Below are 17499 nucleotides of genomic sequence, written 5' to 3'. Positions count from 1 at the left end.
ATGAAAACCATAGACCTTAGTGAAAGGAATTAGGGAAGATTTCTCTTCCGAGTTTGTTTGGCTTATATCTAAAATACACATGGTACATGTGTATTCCAATATCCTCTCAGCAGAGCATATGGTATGGCACAGCATTCTTAATGCTGAATTTATTCTCTTCCAAAGTTCATTTGGGAGGGAATGGTAAAAAGAAGCATAAAAAGCCCAATTCTTCATCATTTCTCTGAGATTTTTAGGAAAAAAGAGTCATCTTATCCATTAATAAAATAATCTAAATGTAGTTTTGTGTTGTTAGTCCTTAATGCTTTAACTAGAAATATCCCTGGAACTAGGTTGGAAAATAAAGAAGCTGCCTGCTTTCCATGCACACATCCAGAAATCTATTTCACTTGTTTTTCTCCTTTTTTCTCAGAGTATGTAATGCTCATCTATAAAGACAATACAGAATAAATGCTTGCACAACCACTTCAAAGACAAAAGCATTACAAATGTTACTACTGAAATTTCTACAGTGCTTCCCATCCAAGACAATCCAATCATTCTGAATCGGACTGCGAGTCTGAAAAGAACACAGAGACAGAATGCTACAATTAAGAAGCACAATTCTAGAACTGGTAAACACAGAAGCACTAAAGCATATTAGCACTATTTCTTGAGAGCAACTATATGCTGTCAGTAAGTGACCAACCAACCACTACAAACTGAACTGCATATGAGATCCTTGAATCTCTCTCCCCGCATTCCTCATGCTTCGATGCTTTCACAGGGGTAGACAGGGATGCAGAGACAAAACTCAAAATTTTCTTTTAAGAATACCTCCTGTGCTGCCTACTGTGGTAAATCACCTCCTACAAGAACTGTTTATTGTGAAGTTTTCACTCAAATCCAGGCATGAATTCAAAGTGCTTCTACAAGCACATACTCACCAACCACTCGTCCTACTCCACCAAATTATAACACACTTTTAATTTCAGTTCCATAGGTCATAAACAAGCATGAACTGCAACAAACTGCATCTTTACAACAGCCTGATAGATTAAGATACCCTTATGAATCTCAAGCATTTGAACCTACCATTAAATTTTAAAAATCCCCAAAGAGATCTAGAAAATACTTCAATGCTGTAAATAAGGGAACATTGGTAATTCAGTGGAATATGGAGAGTCAGGTAGGACACACACAGGACTCCTGCGTATTAAGGAGGATCACAGCTACCAAAAGTGATAGAGAAATTTGAAAACAAGAGGCAAAACGTGCCTAGGTTTCAATGAAGAGGATTAGGCAGAACTCTCTCCTGCATCACAAATATTTCAGTCACTTACCTACTAATGCAGTCATGAAACGATTCATTGAGAGAGGCTCCACGTACATCGGCCCTTCATATCCTGATTCTAATTCACTTCTCACGTAATCCCTAAAAAAAAAAAAACAACACAATGTATGTATTAAGATCCTTCTGATCAGACAAGATGCAATTTACTCATCCACACAGATCTAACTTCAGTGTACGTTACAGACAATTAAGTAAATTTCAAAAAGCAATATTAGCATGGCTGTTATGGCAGCCTCACTGATCGAAGGATCTAACTGGAGCATGACTTCAGCAACAGGCAAATCATCTGTAATTAGACCCACTGTCACAGCTGTAAAAGTCCTCTGGGACACCCAAGCTGCTCTTCTGCATGGCCTGAAACTGCTTACTGACAAAGCCTCTTAAGCATCATTTCATTTTTAATAAGGAAACTTAAGTGGTTTTTTTCCTAATTATGTTTTTTTTTCCCCCACTAGAATCATGTGGAAAGGTCCTCCAATTAAAGGCACAAAATGTTTTGCACCAAATAATCTCTTTGCACCGAATTCAAAATTAGCTATGAAGAACAGTGACAGGCATGGAAGAGTCGGGGCAGGGCTGCCTCATAATCCCTTCAACCAACAGGATTTAAAAACTGAGCTGCACCCTGGGAAGCTCAGGGGGACCAACAGGATGCCCTCGAACTGATGGAGCACTACAGTAAGACAGTATGAGAACCAGACAGAACATTTGTAACTTTTCTCTGAGATAAGGTGGACTAGGAAGATGAGCTCAGGCAATGAAAGAAAGAAGTAAGAATCCTATGGAAAGCTGGTATTCTCCCTGCTGCTGGCAATCACCCATCAGCTCCACTGTAAGTGGGCTAACCTACGTAACAGCAAAGTAAATCAAATATGAACTTCATATGAAGAGCAAACACTTTGCACTTTCTGAAGATAATCCTGGAACAGCACAGCAGTAATTCTCCAGTGGCTCGTTAATCCCCTGCCATGGGACAGCAGGCGACACTCGTGACCCTTTGCATCCAGAGCTCCAGCTCTCTCTTCTGCACTCCCCACATGGCTGCTGCCGCACCTCTGTTACACACCACCAACTCCTGAGGCCCCACAGCCTCTGCTAACCCCATCCAGTCACTCCTATTTGGCTGCAGCCACAGGAATGCTGGGCAGACACGCTCAATCTGACCCCGCACGGAGCCAGCAGAGTATTTGCTCGAGCAGCAGGGAGCTTCACTTATGGTGTAGTTCTTTACATTAGTGAGGCAAGCCACACTCGCTGGGAAACATGCAGTCAAAGCAGAGCAAGCAAGGCTGGAAATCACAACTAGTTTAAGAATTGTTCTTTGTATTTCAGGGCAGAAAAATAAATGTAAGTGAATGCTACTAGAAGCATTCACTTCTCTCCAGAAATATGAAAACATACCCTGGTTCTAGCATCACTTCACCACTCCCATCTAAGGTATTCACACACTCATTTACAAAAAGTCTCTGGAATTTGAGACATAAATCTCAAGGTACTTAAACACTTCAAAGCCCCTTCTTCATAGTTGACATCACTGCCTACTCAGTGCAGCTTTTCAAGTGTCACAGTGCATGCAAGGTATGCAGGTATGGGCTCTTTAGACTGGAACCTACACCACCTACAATCAAGAACACATGAGGATGGAAAAGGCAGCTAACAGTTCATCCTAGGTAGAACATTCTCCCTTGCTGTCAAGCCAGTGCAAGGTTTTGGTTGGTTGATTTTCAGTCTTCAAACACCCACACAGATACAGTCTCTGGGACAAAGCTGGGTATATATTTTTTTATTTCCATTTGGAGAAAGCACTTTCTCTCAGCACGTGCAAAACAAGCAGGGTAATCTATCAGTTACAAAGGGAGAAAAGAACACTACCACAGGTTTCATACAAATTTGCAACATGCTGAAGATGGCTTTTTCTATTAGCAATATCGTGCTCCATCCAAAATTGAAGGTGAAAACGATGGTTATTTCTAAACTGCTGGAAAGAAAGCAGTGAAGACATCTAACATTTTCTACATCTGCCAGGAAACAGGTTACAAAATCATCCAGAACACCAACGGTAGCAAGAAAACCTTACACAACTTAGCTAAGACACCAACAAAGCTGCACTTACAGCCGTCTCCTTCATAGCAGGAACAAGACTTTCAAGCTGTATTTCTTGCCCTTGGCTGACTCAGTCATTCGCACAGAGGTGTCACACTTGGCTTCATTCTTTAAGTATCTCTCTTTAATTTAGATTTGCACACCTACCAGCTCAGATAAGCAGTGTTTTAAGGTCTCCTATATTTTTTTGAACAGTATTTGTAGATGATGTCTGAGTAAGAAAAGTAATTATTCTCTTCCCACTAGTAGAAACATGGGATCTTTTGGCACAGATACCAACCAAAAGATGCCTGGAACAGCTGCACTGCTACACAAGATGTTGAGAAGAACAAGAGTCTGCACTCAATTTTGAACAATTAAAGCTGTATTAAGCTGCAGCTTTTATGTACATTTGAGAATTGTTCATTTTACTCCAGAAATGTAAGAAAACATTAATACAATGGCTGAAACTGTGTTATTGCTGTAGAAAATTAGGATGTAAGAATAAAGCTTAGATCAAATTGCCTGTTTTCCATTTTGTACGTGTATGCCTCATTTTATCAAGCTGCTGGACTGCCATGATTAACATTGCTCTATAAAGGTGACGAGATACAGTACAATCATTAATTGTTATGGAAAGCCAAGAAAGGTCTTCTGTTATTAAAAATATGCTTTGTAATTGACAAGCACAAGGCACAGTTGTTATTTTATCTAATTGAGACATACTGCTGACACTTACTTTGACTGATTAATCTTTGCTGTTAACATCAAATGCACACATACTTAAGAGTTTGAATGTCTACAGGTACTCTGAAAATTTGAAATGTTTTAAAAATACAGATAAGACAGAATTCAATCGCTTGCTCCCTGCCTTTTCCTCCTCCTTTCTTCCTCCCAGCTACCTTCATCCCAAATCTTCCCCAAGCTCTGCCAGGTTCAACATCTGGAATGCAATGATAGCATCAGCTAATATAATGTGTACCCCATTTTATAGCATAAATAGTATTTTCAATTGCTTCATTTCTTTTACTCAGTTTTATTGTTGAAACTGGGAGCTGGAGGGGGGAAAACATGATCCTTTCAAGCAAGACATTCATGCAGCCACATATAAAAGAAAAAAACCATATGTTTTCTTTGTCAAGAGTGGCAGGGCTGTTTTTTAAAGCTGACTTCTTTTTTCTTAAACAGATGGTGAATTATCTCTACCCAAATTGCCAGGCTAACATGTGATGTATGAATGCAGCACCGCCGTGGACTCTCCAAATGCTCACAAACATTAATTAATCAATCCTTATACATTAAGGTAATTCCCGGTTTTACAGCTGAGGAAGCAAACGCTAAGAAGTGTCTTGTCAAGGTCAAAGAGATCTGAAGTCTGAATCAGAGCTTAACTATAACATTCAGATCTTGTTCCTAGACTTGCAGCTGAACCACAAGCTATTTCTGGGCTGGAAAAACAGCACTGAAGGCTGCAGTCTTCCAGCAGCTCAGAATTTCCAGGACGCTGCAGAGTCACAAGTGCCAGCTGATTCTTGTTCTAAAATCTGCATTAACCAAACTGGCCTCGCCTCAAGATGGGATCTCTTCTGTTTTAAATAGCCTCCCAACTGGTAATGTGTGCAAGCAGCACACACTGAGCAGATTTATTAGCAAAAAAATCAGGAAGAGTCTGCACACATGATAACTGTATGTCTCACTACAGTCAGTCTGCTAAATAGAAACATCAGTTATAATTGGATGGCACCATTAATAAGAGGTTTAGCTCCAGCAACAAGAGAGTACCTGCACGTTGTTAAACCTTACTAGTTTCATTATGAAACTAGTATTCAGAAATTCTTTGAATTTTTCTTTGAATCCTTCTGATTCAGAAATTCTTTGGAAAACCTAATTCAAGTTTGCATTCCCTGTGCAATACAAAGGCTGTTGCAGAGCTCCCCCTGTGCAGTGCCTTCTTTCAAACCAGTCCGTCTTATATCCAGGGAATGGATAAGCTCACTCAGAAGCACGAGCTACACTTGCTTTGTTAAATATCTAGGGAATAGTGCTGGACTATTTGAATTTCAGACATCTTTTAATTAAATATTTTTGTGCCAGTTGATGAAAGATTTAATTAAAGTCTTCATTAATACACTCCAGAAGCATCAAATACAGAAAGCTCAGTACAAAAGCAAACAGACCAAGCAATAGTTATCCAACGTATTTCAATGAAGCCTTTAAATGCCAAATCTCAAAATGCAATACCACTTACAATTCACACTATGGAGAAAAACAACTATAAAAATCACATTAAGGCATAGAAGTATATTTATTAACCAAAATCCATACCACCTCCCTTTGACTTGAAAGATTCCAAGATCCAGAATGGCATAAGGATCTTTAGCTCTAAATGTTCTGGACCATAGTCCTGTATCTGATGGGTTTCTGGTACCATTTGTATTCTCACTTCAATACAAATACAATAAATAATGTTTAGGTTGCTTTTTCTAACTAGTAAGCCTTTAATTCTATCAGAAACACCCACAAACTGTATCTGTAAAAACTGAGGACTCCGCTGAGGATGATGAAAAAAGTCCTTTTTCCTTCCTACCCAGTAAATAAGAGGTCTGATTTCTCTCTTGCACCCTCATCAGTTCAGGAAATTATTAACTGAAACTCTGACAACTACGAGAGTTGCACACCAACTTACCACAAAACCTTCATGAACACTTCCCCTGAGCTGCAGCATATGCAAACGTTCCAGCAAATGTTTTAGTACAACAATTTTGATGCAGAAATAACAAACCTATTACTTCACTTAAATGAATCAAAAGCACATTTTTAAATGTTTCCCATCAGCAGGGAAAAAAAAAAAGAAATCAGGCTTAGGTCCATATTTACAAAACTTCCCACATAAAGACATTAATGTGAGGGCACTCTCTTTGGTTCCAATTTATCATCTTGTCACTAGAAAAGTTTACATTGGCTTTCAACAGATTTAACTCCTGCCAAACAAATGAAGATGATCCACTTTGTCTTGCCTTTCTCAGAGCTGTCCAGCCTATTGCTTTGTGTTTTAGATCCCAAAACTCTTCTTTTTGCCTTCATTGTAAAATATATTACACAAAAGTGAATTTAAGAATAAATTCCACAAATTTTACTACCCTCCAAAGCACTACTTTCTCCCTTCTCATATGTGCCAGGAATTTGAAGGTAACATTCTATTCACTTGGTAAGATGCCTCAGTGTTGAAAGCATGTTAATTATGCCACTGAGTAACGGGTTACTACATCACAGGTCATATTTAGTCCTGAAGTGTTTTCTGTCCTCAGATTAATAGACATTATACTCTGCAGAAAAACAGCTAAAAACTTCTCTTAAGTCAACACAAATGCACCAGAACTTGTTGACAGCACATTTAATTCCACTAACTTTTTAAGATAAACAACAACATGATACATGCAGTTATTTGGCACAAGAAAAAGTTTCCAGAAAACCAGACCTTCCCCAATTTGCAGAAGCTTAATACTTAATAAAGTACTTAAAGAACTTAATAAAGTATCCATTATATTCTTAACCCACAAATGAAGTTAACAAAATTAACCCTCTTATTATTCCTACCTGGAAATTTGGTGCCCAGCATACAGCAGCAGTGCAGTCAGAAAGTACAGGTAAAGCTGAACAAGGTGTTGCCTTGGTAAAGTTAGGAGCACAACACTTAAGATGTAACCTGTAACAGAAAGTAGAGTTTGAGATTTCAAAAAGTATTACCTAACCCCATGGTTCTTAAAATATGAACTAGCACTCAAGTTATCCAGATCTCGTCAATTATCTTTGCTTCCATTTGGTCATAACTCATGCATTTTTAGTTTCCTCTCATCAAAACACACAGCACACTAAAACTGCTTCCCCCTCCCCCCATGAGCAGAGACAGCTCTACCAGTTTCTATAGCATTACATCCAGACAGCAAGTGGTGGACTTGATCCGCCCGTGTTTTAGCAAGACACTATCAAAACCAATGTAACAAAAGGAAAAGGCTTAGGTGTCCCTCTTTCAAATGAAAATAAATTTCAGTGTAGCAGAAGAAGTCTATCCATCCAACAAACTCAATCGTGAGATGTCAAATATCCTTTGCTTTAAGCAAAGAACATACAGAACACTCATTCATGCTGATTATCACTATATGCTTCAATTCTTCCACTATCCATGCCCACAACTGAGGTAGACAGACACAGGCTCTTCTCCATTCTGGTAACATTAAAGCACACTGAAGCCACAGGGCTCCATGAAACAAGATGACGTGGCACAACCGAGTGTTTGTGGGCACTGACAGCAGCCATTACTTCACTGCCTGTTGGTATTTAGTAAAACTGTGGAAAATGATCCAATGCAGGTAAGGCTCCAGTCTTCAAAAACACAGCCTGGCTGCTCAGTAGCTTTTATAACCAACAGAACACTGATCTTTCTTTCCCTAACTGCTCTCATTAGGATATTTTATTAACGCAATACCTCAAAGTGCACTCCACAAACGGGCAGTGTTTTGTGTTTGCCCATCCTCTTCACTTTCCTGGCCACTCAACAGGTCAAAGACCCATTGTGTGGTGCCTGTACTAATCTCTATTCCCCAGCTCTCCAACACAATGCAGCACACTCATTCTCTTTCTGAAGGTCAACTGAAGTGCCTGGCACTGAAACTCATTCAAGAGAAAAAAAAAAAGAAAAAAACAAAACCAGCTGTGGCTCACAACTTCCCTTCAGCTAAGAAGAAAACACCAAAGAAGTTAACCCATCACCTCAAGTGTAATGTGAGCGTGCAGCCCTAAGTATCATCCAACTACTCAGCAACTCTGAGTACAGCCTGTTTAACTGAGTTAATTCAGGAAATTTTTAAAGAATACCAAAGAAAGCAACATAACTCTAGATTAAGTACTCAAAGGTGAGACAAACAGCTACTGTAACACAATATATTCCTACATTTGATAAAGATACAATGTCAAAGTTAGTATTTATGTCGAAGTATTCCAAGGCTACTTAGTAGGTCTCACCTGCAATAAGCAGCCCCTAAACTCTGCCAATACTCAGGTCTTCGAGGTGACTTGCAGCATGCTCCTAGAAAAGCCATCAGGATGCCCACAGCAAAACCAGCTCTCAAAACAACTGCAGACATTTTTAATACCAGGTCCTTGCTGTGTTCACCACCTTCCCTTCATTGCTTTGGTAGGGACAAGCCTGTCTGGCACAGCCATGCCCCACTCCAGCCCTGAGTCCAACCTCCCCAAAACTTTCTCACTCAGCATAGCCTGTGACTCACCTTCAGGTGGAGGAGAACTAAATGGTGTTTATTATGCAGTCTTTTATTCCTCTTCTACTCTATAAATAGTCCAAGAATACCTGCTTACTGCATCTGCATTTAAGCTCTGCCATCTTCTTTACCTTATTCAGTCACATGAAAGGCCATTTGGTTATGAACTTGAAAGGTGCTGGGATAATTTATGCAGAAGGAAGACTTTTCAGGGGGCAGCAACTGCAGCACAGCCACGTTATATAGGAATATTTTAAAGTGACTGATTCTTCTCTGTGATCGCTAACTCAAATACAGGAGGATACGTTGAAGGGGTGAAAAAACATCTTATTACAGATCAGAAGATATGAAGGCTACTGTCACATCTGTACCTTTCACACAAATGACCTGCAGGCAGCAAAGGCGATGCCACCATTCGTGAGTTTGAGCCAGAATTTAAATATTTGTTTTGAAATTGCCTTTATTTACTCTGTTACATTTTGACGAGAGAGTTGTAGACCTTTGAAGTAGTTTCTTTTCACTCCCACTGACTGTTCCATCTTATAACTTCACTAGAGAGATTTTGACAAACTTGATGCTGCAATATTTGCATTCTTTCTGCAGAGGCCCTATTCCCACAGTGGTATTCAACCTCATTTTTATCTACAATGCCTCTGCCAAAAAAAGAAAGCAAATAATTCATTACCAAACTTGCAGAAGGAAGATGAGCTCAAATTCAGACATAGCAGCAGCAATATTCTGTTCCCTTTCTTTTTGCTTTGACAAATGATATAATTAGTAAATGGCATAAATGAGATTCTACTTCAAAACAAAGGACCAGGAAATGAAATTTCTCACAGCGGCTTTCTCATCTAAATTATTACATTGTTTTCATTTGCACCTCTTCTGTCAGAAGAAAGCATGGTATTGAAAACAGACATTTCTTTTGGGGAAGGATCTCAAGGATTTACAACTTGAGAAATAGTCATCCTGGTGGGTAACCTTCAGCATGGGTTAACAGAATCTGATTTGGCCCAACTTAAAAAGCACAGAGCACCTATTTGGCAGCAAAAGGAAGCAGAGAGCTTCCACCACCTCTTCTGTAAGATGGAACTGGTTTAGACACCACTGAAGAAAGAAAATAAAAATCAACAGAAAAGCTAAGTTAAACATTTCTAGACAAGAACACAGGCATTAATTGGCTCATGACCTCATTTACAACGTGTCGATTCAGCTAGATGAAAACCCCTCACTGTGCAGTGCTCATTGTTACAGTAAGCACAGCTCACAAACTGCCTTTCAGCAGTCTCTGGTTGCTTCCCACCAAGGTGTTTCCCAGCTCCCCTCACCCCGCGTTACCTCCTTCCCCACTCCCGAGCTTTATTGGCAAGCTGCATACAGTGGAGGTTTCCAGAGCACGATCAAAGCCACAGCGTATCCTCTTCATGAACCATTTTAGTGCTCATTTGCATGATTACAGATCCCTTGTGTCCACTTCATGTTATTAATCTAAGTTTCCTACAGGTTTAGCTGAAAAATGAGAACTCTGCAGATGAAAGCCAATTCAAGAGTTCATAGCATTTCTTAATAAAACCAAACCATCTCTTGGATACTGCTTCAGCAGAGGCTCGTCAAGGAAACACCGCTCTCAGAAGGAAAGCAGCTGCTTATGCTGGATACTACAAAGGAAGGAATTTAAATCTTTGAGCACCAGAAAGTAATAGCTTGAATTGTACCAGAAAATTAATTTGGAAGGAGTTATCTTCCTGCTCAACCATCCCCACTGAGGATAAAGGGTGCATCTTACAATGCCCTGCAAAGCAGCAACCTGTGAGCCACAGAACACCATCGAGACTCTATCTGTCCTGGCTCCACGTAGGACCAGTGCCCCACCAAGTCAGCTATTTAATTTTAGCCTAATCCTTGCCTGTCCCCATTTCAGTTTACTCCAAAAATCACCTGGCCACAACATACAAGCATCAAGCACAGGGAAACTTCTGAAAGACTGTACCTGATGTAGTAGAAGCAGGATTACAACTTGCACCTTTATCCCAAGTGAGTCTAATTCTTAGGATAACCATTCACACCAGAACCATTTAGACAGATTTTACAAATTGCCTACATACCTAAAATGTCTATTTCAAAAGTGGACAGATTTCAAAAGGTACTCTTCAGAGCACCTGGTTGGTAAGGCATGATGCAGAAGTTACCAAACTCCTGTGGCCACACTGATGGAAGGTTGGCTCAAGTCCAGAAGGAGCCACAACAGCCATTTATTTTTAAGTCAGGACAGAAGAAAAGCTCTTATATACCTTCAGCTTCCTCACTCTCCCACTCACCCAGAGCTGCTGAAGACAAATGTTGCACACCGAGAAGTTTTGTACTTGGAGCCAACGTGGTATTTTTGCCTTTCAGAAAACATGTTGAAAAATTAATTCTACGCTGAGAAAACACACATCTAAACCTACTTGTGCACAAGAAAATTAGTATTTACCCAGTCATGGCAAAGTGCAACTATAAACAGAGATCTGAAATCATCACAAACATCTGCATATCTCAGTGAAAATAATTGCAACAATTTACTCATTACTGGGGTATTGCCATCAGTTTCAACAGATGTTTCTTGAATTATTAAATATGTAACAGATTGAGTGTTTGAAATATAAATAATCCAAGAACTGAGTTCCTTACAGAGATTTACAGTTATGTCAGAATAAACAAAATGGACTTCAGGTTCTAGAACTGCTCTATCATTTAGGGGCTGCTTCTGTAACACAGCACACATCCTGGCCAGAGTTTTGGCATGACTTACAACCAGGGAGAACCTGAAGAAAACTGCAAATGAAAGCACAGCTGGAATTGGAACCATAAAAATAGAACGACTCACGAAGTATTCCAAGTTATGAACACAAATTGCCAAATTGTGGTACTCAGAAATACAACTGTCAACTGAACCTCATAAAATTTTAAGAATCTCCTTTCAATCAAGCTACTATTGACATCTTAAAATAATAAATAGCAATACAAGTTACCAAAAAGTGTTACCAGCTTCACAGAGAAGTTACCTGAAGCTGATCAGAAAAAGCCTAGGATGCTACGGCAGCAGTATGGGAACCAGCAGACTCTGGGAATAGGAAAGGGGGGAAAAAAAAAAAAAGAGTATGCTATATTTTGACCATGGCATGATCTCTACCCACTTCTTTATCTACCAAATGCATTGTATAATTCAAGACGAGGATATCAAGATACAGCAAGTATTTTTTCAGAGGAAATAAAGACCAAGTTCATGTCATCCAACTGCACTCAGTTAAAAATAACCACAGTTTAAAATAGTAACAGTCAGCAAATAGTTCTACTATCCCTTAAATTAAATGGCTCTGGAAGGAGGGCAACAGAAGACGTGGGACAGAAAATCTAGAGGAGCTAGATGTGCTGGATCTGAGCAGCACTTCACCTGTGTGTGCATTAATTGCATTTGCACATTTAGTCATGCATCCTCATCTCAGGATTTTGAGAAGTTTCTTTTTGGAATGAGCCCAACTGCTTGCTGCTGCAGTGTGAACCAAAGCTTCCCATGGCACTTCTTACTGTGTTTCTATCAGACCTCTGAAACTTTCCTCTTAAATCAAGAATGACCTGGGTTGGAAGGGACCTCAAGGATTGTGAATCTTCAACCCCTGCCACAGGCAGGGACACCAACCTCCACATTTAATGCTAGACCAGGCTGCCCAGGGCCCCATCCAACCTGGCCCTGAACACCTCCAGGGATGGATGGGGCATCCACAACCTGTCTGGGCAGCTGTTCCAGCACCTCACCACTCTCTCTGTAAAAAACTTCCCCTCACATCCAACCTAAGTCTCCCCTCCCTCAACCTAAAACCATTTCTCGTTGTCCTGCTGTTATCTACCCTTTCAAAGAGTTGATTCCCCTCCTGTTTGTAGGCTCCCTTTGGGTACTGAAAGGCTGCAGTCTTCTTTTCTCCAGGCTGAACAAGCCCAGCTCCCTCAGCCTGTCTTCATAGGGGAGGTGCTCCAGCCCCCTGATCATCTTTGCGGCTCTCCTCTGGTCTCTCTCTAACAGCTCCCTGTCTTTCTTGTACTGAGGGCTCCAGACCTGGACACAGCACTCCAGATGGGGCCTTACAACAACAGAGTAGAGGGGGACAATCACCTCCCCGCCCCTGCTGGCCACCCCTCTTCCGATGGAGCCCAGGATACCATTTAAAGGACACCACAAAAAACAAAATCCAAGCAAATAAAAGATCTTCCAATGAATGCATGATTGTTCAAAGAAAGCGGGCAGACCAAGAAAAATAGCAACCAGCTACCATCGGATGGCAGCATCTTCAGGCTTCTTCTGCCCCATGTCTCTTTGTTGAAGGCCTTATTCCAAACAAGTAGTTCATACCTGGTCAGAGATGTGACCAAACAATTATGGTATTAACCATAAACTTCAAGAATCTGCAATTATAAACAGGGTTGGGAAAGATGACGCATGTTCTACTTATTCAAAGTATTTAAAATGGTTTCTTGAGTTTGTTTCCCAGATTTTATTATTGTTGTTATGACAAAGAATACAGTTAAAGATAGAAAACTGCTCTTATTCTTAGTTAAGAAAACAATACATATTTAGCATACTCCAGTGCCCATAGTGATTTATTTCCAAGTCTGATTACAGGTTAAGTACATGAGTCTTTCCATTTAACTTCAGAGCATCTACGAATTAGAACAAAATAGCATTACTTTGCCCTTCAGAGGAAGAAATTACGTGGTTTCATCTATTTCCGTCATCTGTATCAAAGAAATATAAATGACTCTCCTCTCAGAGCTACTCTAGAGCATAGAATAAAGCACTGAAGTCTGACTGTAGCAGTGTGCTAGCCTACACCACATTCAAGTTTGAGATAGAAAACCATTTTAGCTAGCACTTCTTATCCTTAAGAAGAGGGTTAACTTATATAAGGGTTAACTTAACTTACATAAAACAAGTTTAATTAAGTGTTAAAAGAGTTGTGAACAGAAGCTTTTTTGTTCCTTTTCTAAGCTTTCCCCCATTCCCCACCTCCAGATCTCTCTATCTGATAACAGACCACTCCAACCACCACTGATACTGCAGCAGCTGTGTGCAAACTTAACACATGCTGTGCATGTTGAAGACTACTGCAGGCCACACAGAGGCCTTTTAAACCTCTGAAACAGTAACCACAGTGCCAAATGACAGATAAAGTTTACAGGAAAATGGCAAAGTAATTTTGTTATACTAAATTAATCTGCTTACTTTCAAAAATTCTAAGCAGAAATTTACCTCCGCTATTTGCAATGCTTTACATTTACATTATAGTTACATTTCATGCAGTTGAACTTACTGCTTCATGAAATGATATGGGAGGGAAAAGCTGAATCAGATAGCAGCTTGCATCCTAGAGACTTTTGTGACTTTCTCAGTACTGCTACCTGAAACGTGAGTCACACCATAACATATCGCCTCACCTGACCAAACACAATCAGCCTTTCAAACTGAGTGAAAGGGATGACCTTGGAAACCTCCAGCTGGGTCCTTGGTGCTGGGAAAACATTCACTCTAAAAAAAAAAATCAGTAGAATCTACTAATCCTGATAGAGCTGTAATCAAACTGTTCGTTAAACATCTACCTGAGAGAGCCATATCTGATCTCCTAAGCCATTACAAGCATTTCTGTGATATGGTACCTTATCTTTAAAGAAATTCAGTAATCACTTTATATTACAAAGCTGCTGCCACATTTGCTGATACTGTGTTTGCTTACAGCAAGTATGAAAGATTTTTATTTTTATTTTTTTACAAAATAGATCAGCATGCTGAAAGATATGCACAGCAAACTGTTGTTCAGATTACATGCTAACAGTTAATTTCCCTCAACGTATCTTCAAAGAACCTTCATTTCCCAAACTGGTAAAAAAAAAGTAACTTTGTTTATTTTAAAAATCCCATTTAAATATTCTGATACATTATTTTAATTAAGATTATGTAAACTGATGCAATTAAATCTAGAGAACGTTGTGTGGACATGAAAGTTGATGTAGCCCAGCTTCATGCTGACGCAGCTTTAAGAAAAAAAGACCAACAACCAAGGAACAAACACAGATCAACTTTTTAAATAGAGTACAAGCAAAGCTTTGTCCCAGGTAATTGTCTGAAAATCTTTTAAAACAAGCAAATTGTTTGATGATTTAAATGCTCTCCTTGGTCACAGCAACTACAGGTTGGAACAAGAGAAGTACAGACACTCAACAGTGCAAAAGCAAAAAGCAGAATTACCACTGAGTGATTGTGTACTAAGACACCAGCTTGTAGGAGGAGCACACCAGAATCCACTGATTCAGTACTTAAGTAGCATGCAGGTGATGAAATACTTTGAGGTAATACCTACCATCTCTCTAATGCTTTTTTATTGGTGTTACCTTAACACTCTGGAGCAAACAGAATGTTATTAAATGACAATAAAAAAGAATGTTGTGTCACAGTTGGAAGTTATATCTTGATAGCTTACTGCACAACTGTTAGTTTTCTATTAGAAACTAAGCTGACAAACTAATTCCTAGGAGGTATTTGTTTGTGTACAAGTTGCACGCACAGAACAAGCTAAGCAGGAGAAGACCAGGTAAAGTTCCATGCCTGCACAGTCCTGTGTCATTTCACCAACAACAAACAAGCACTCTCTCCCAAAAACACATGAAGACCCCATAAAGCAGTCACATCAGCTTTCTGCAGTAAAAGTAGATACATCAGTATCCCTAGCCAAGTAGAATGGAGCCATAACAAAGAAAGCCACATATGTTTTCAATGACAGTAAATAAACTTCCAGACAGACATTTAATAGATTGAAAATAAGAAGTCACACTTGTGCAGTCAGAATTAAAACACTGGACAAGCCATTAAAAAAAAAAAAAGTCCTCTAACAACTTAACTAAAGGGCGTTTTCTTTAGCTGACTCCAGTACATCTTTATCCTCTAAGTCATCTACAAGGAAGAAACATTGCAGAATGGGCTAATTACATGCCAGCCACTTTTCCCAAAGCTAGGCAGCACCCATGCTAATTGTCATTGGCTATCAACCTCAACAGTCTGGATCCGAGCCCTAATTAACCCTATGTGCACTCACTAGATGAATCACATACCCACCTGGAGAGCAGGTCCCAGAACAGCAATCCTTTCATCTCCTGAAAGCAGACTTCTAGCATTTCAGAGCTGGACTTGCAGGGCAAGGTTGAAACCTCAGCTCCCTGAACCATGTTAGTAATTTTGTCCATTTATCTGCCACGCAGGACTTGTTACATGCTCTAATCGACTCAGAGCATACATCCAGGTCATAAGGTTGTATGCTGAAGAACCATATCCACACAGCAGTAAAAGCCAACTTTCTGCTGCTGTGGTCACAGCTCAGAGCAAGCAACCTTTGCTCTAGTCTCTTCTTTAATGCCAATGATTTAAGTTACAATACTTCTTGTCTGCACAGCATTTCACTGCAGCTTTCTTACTAGTCAGATGCAGTCAGCATTACTGTGCTGTTCTCTCAGGGCATCAATACTGTTTCCAGGCATTAATTTTACTCTATTTACATATCAAGGCTAAACAACAAAGCTGAAGACCCTAGACAGGACCTCTTTACTGCTAACATAAACAGCCCTTTACATTAATTACAGTGCTGCTGATTACATTTATTTTCATGCAATTTGTTGCAATCAATAGATTACCATACTATTATAAATTTCTCAACAATTTTGAAGCAAGCAAAAATGGTATTTACTAGTAGTGTTTTCTCCTGAATACACATTCACTTACCCACATAATGCATATTAAGGGCCAAGTACTTGTACTGGAAGAGAGGGTTGTTGTGCAGGCTGCTTCTTTGGATCTGCTGGAAGAATGAGCTGACATCCCATCTGTACAAGACATCCAACAGCATGATGCTTGGGACCCTCAGGGCCACATTTAACATTGCCTCCAACTTCTCCTTTGCAGCCATTCTCTTCTCTTTCCGTGAACTGGCAGCAGACTGTAAATAGCACAAGACAGAAGAGTAATCAAATCAATCTCACTGAACAAACAGCTATTAGGCTTTGTGAACATACGAATGGGGCTTCCTGCATGGCCACAAATGACTAAATGAATCCACTGACTTCAATTCAAATCCAGGCAGGACAGCTTCTATTTTTGCTATATGTAAGTCAATTTCCTAGCAGCTTTCCATGGCAATATTGTAAAACAGGGGCTGGGGGGGCAGGTTAATGACAATAAGAATGGTCAGAGTGTACACCAAATAAACCTTTATTCTTATTTGCACTAATTCAGAGTCCAAGTGTCCATTCAAAGGACTCCAATACACAGGAGATTACACAAACACCAACATGATAAACTTTAAAAAACAAACAGCAATAAAAGTCACACATAAAGAGTGCTGCCAATGAGTTGTTCTGTTTCTACATACAGATTTGTAAGTCTCAAATGAAATAACCACAACTAAAACTTTTTAAAACATTTTAGATTCATTTCCTCAGTGCAAACTAAAATGATTTTTTAAATCAGTTCAAACGTCAGAAAATTATTTAGGACATTCATTAACCTCTATGATTTTATACACTTATGGAATTCGAGGCAGTTTTGAAGATTAAGACCAGGAACAGAACTATTCTACTTATTCTAATGTAATTCACTGCAAGGAATCATATTAAAAAAAATTATATCCTTTCTCCAGAGTACTGGAAGGTAATTTAATTTTGGAGTTGCAATCAGAGAAGATGGACAATGCAAGACTATGAAGGGCTTTTCTTTTCCCCCTTTTTTTT

General features: G+C 39.5%; 1 protein-coding gene across 2 annotated transcripts in view; it reads right to left on the bottom strand.

Annotated features, from left to right (window-relative positions):
* The window catches only part of RNF145 (ring finger protein 145), a 40411-nt gene that overhangs the window by 15029 nt on the left and 7883 nt on the right, over positions 1-17499 (bottom strand). Inside the window, exons 2-4 of one of the 2 annotated variants that reach the window (XM_010719014.3) lie at positions 16496-16709; positions 7013-7121; positions 1323-1414 (exon numbers count right to left, since the gene is read on the bottom strand). In XM_010719014.3, the coding sequence (XP_010717316.1) occupies positions 1323-1414; positions 7013-7121; positions 16496-16679 (385 nt within the window). In that variant the 5' untranslated portion in view covers positions 16680-16709. Of the gene's footprint in view, positions 1-1322; positions 1415-7012; positions 7122-14163; positions 14212-16495; positions 16710-17499 lie in introns of those variants that run through there. The other variant, XM_019620434.2, reaches the window with a different exon arrangement.

The sequence above is a fragment of the Meleagris gallopavo genome, chromosome 15 (assembly GCF_000146605.3).
Source record: "Meleagris gallopavo isolate NT-WF06-2002-E0010 breed Aviagen turkey brand Nicholas breeding stock chromosome 15, Turkey_5.1, whole genome shotgun sequence".
NCBI classification, from domain to species: Eukaryota; Metazoa; Chordata; class Aves; order Galliformes; family Phasianidae; genus Meleagris; species Meleagris gallopavo.
The sequence above is the reverse complement of the archived record's forward strand: the minus strand, read 5'-3'. Positions and strand labels throughout refer to the sequence as shown.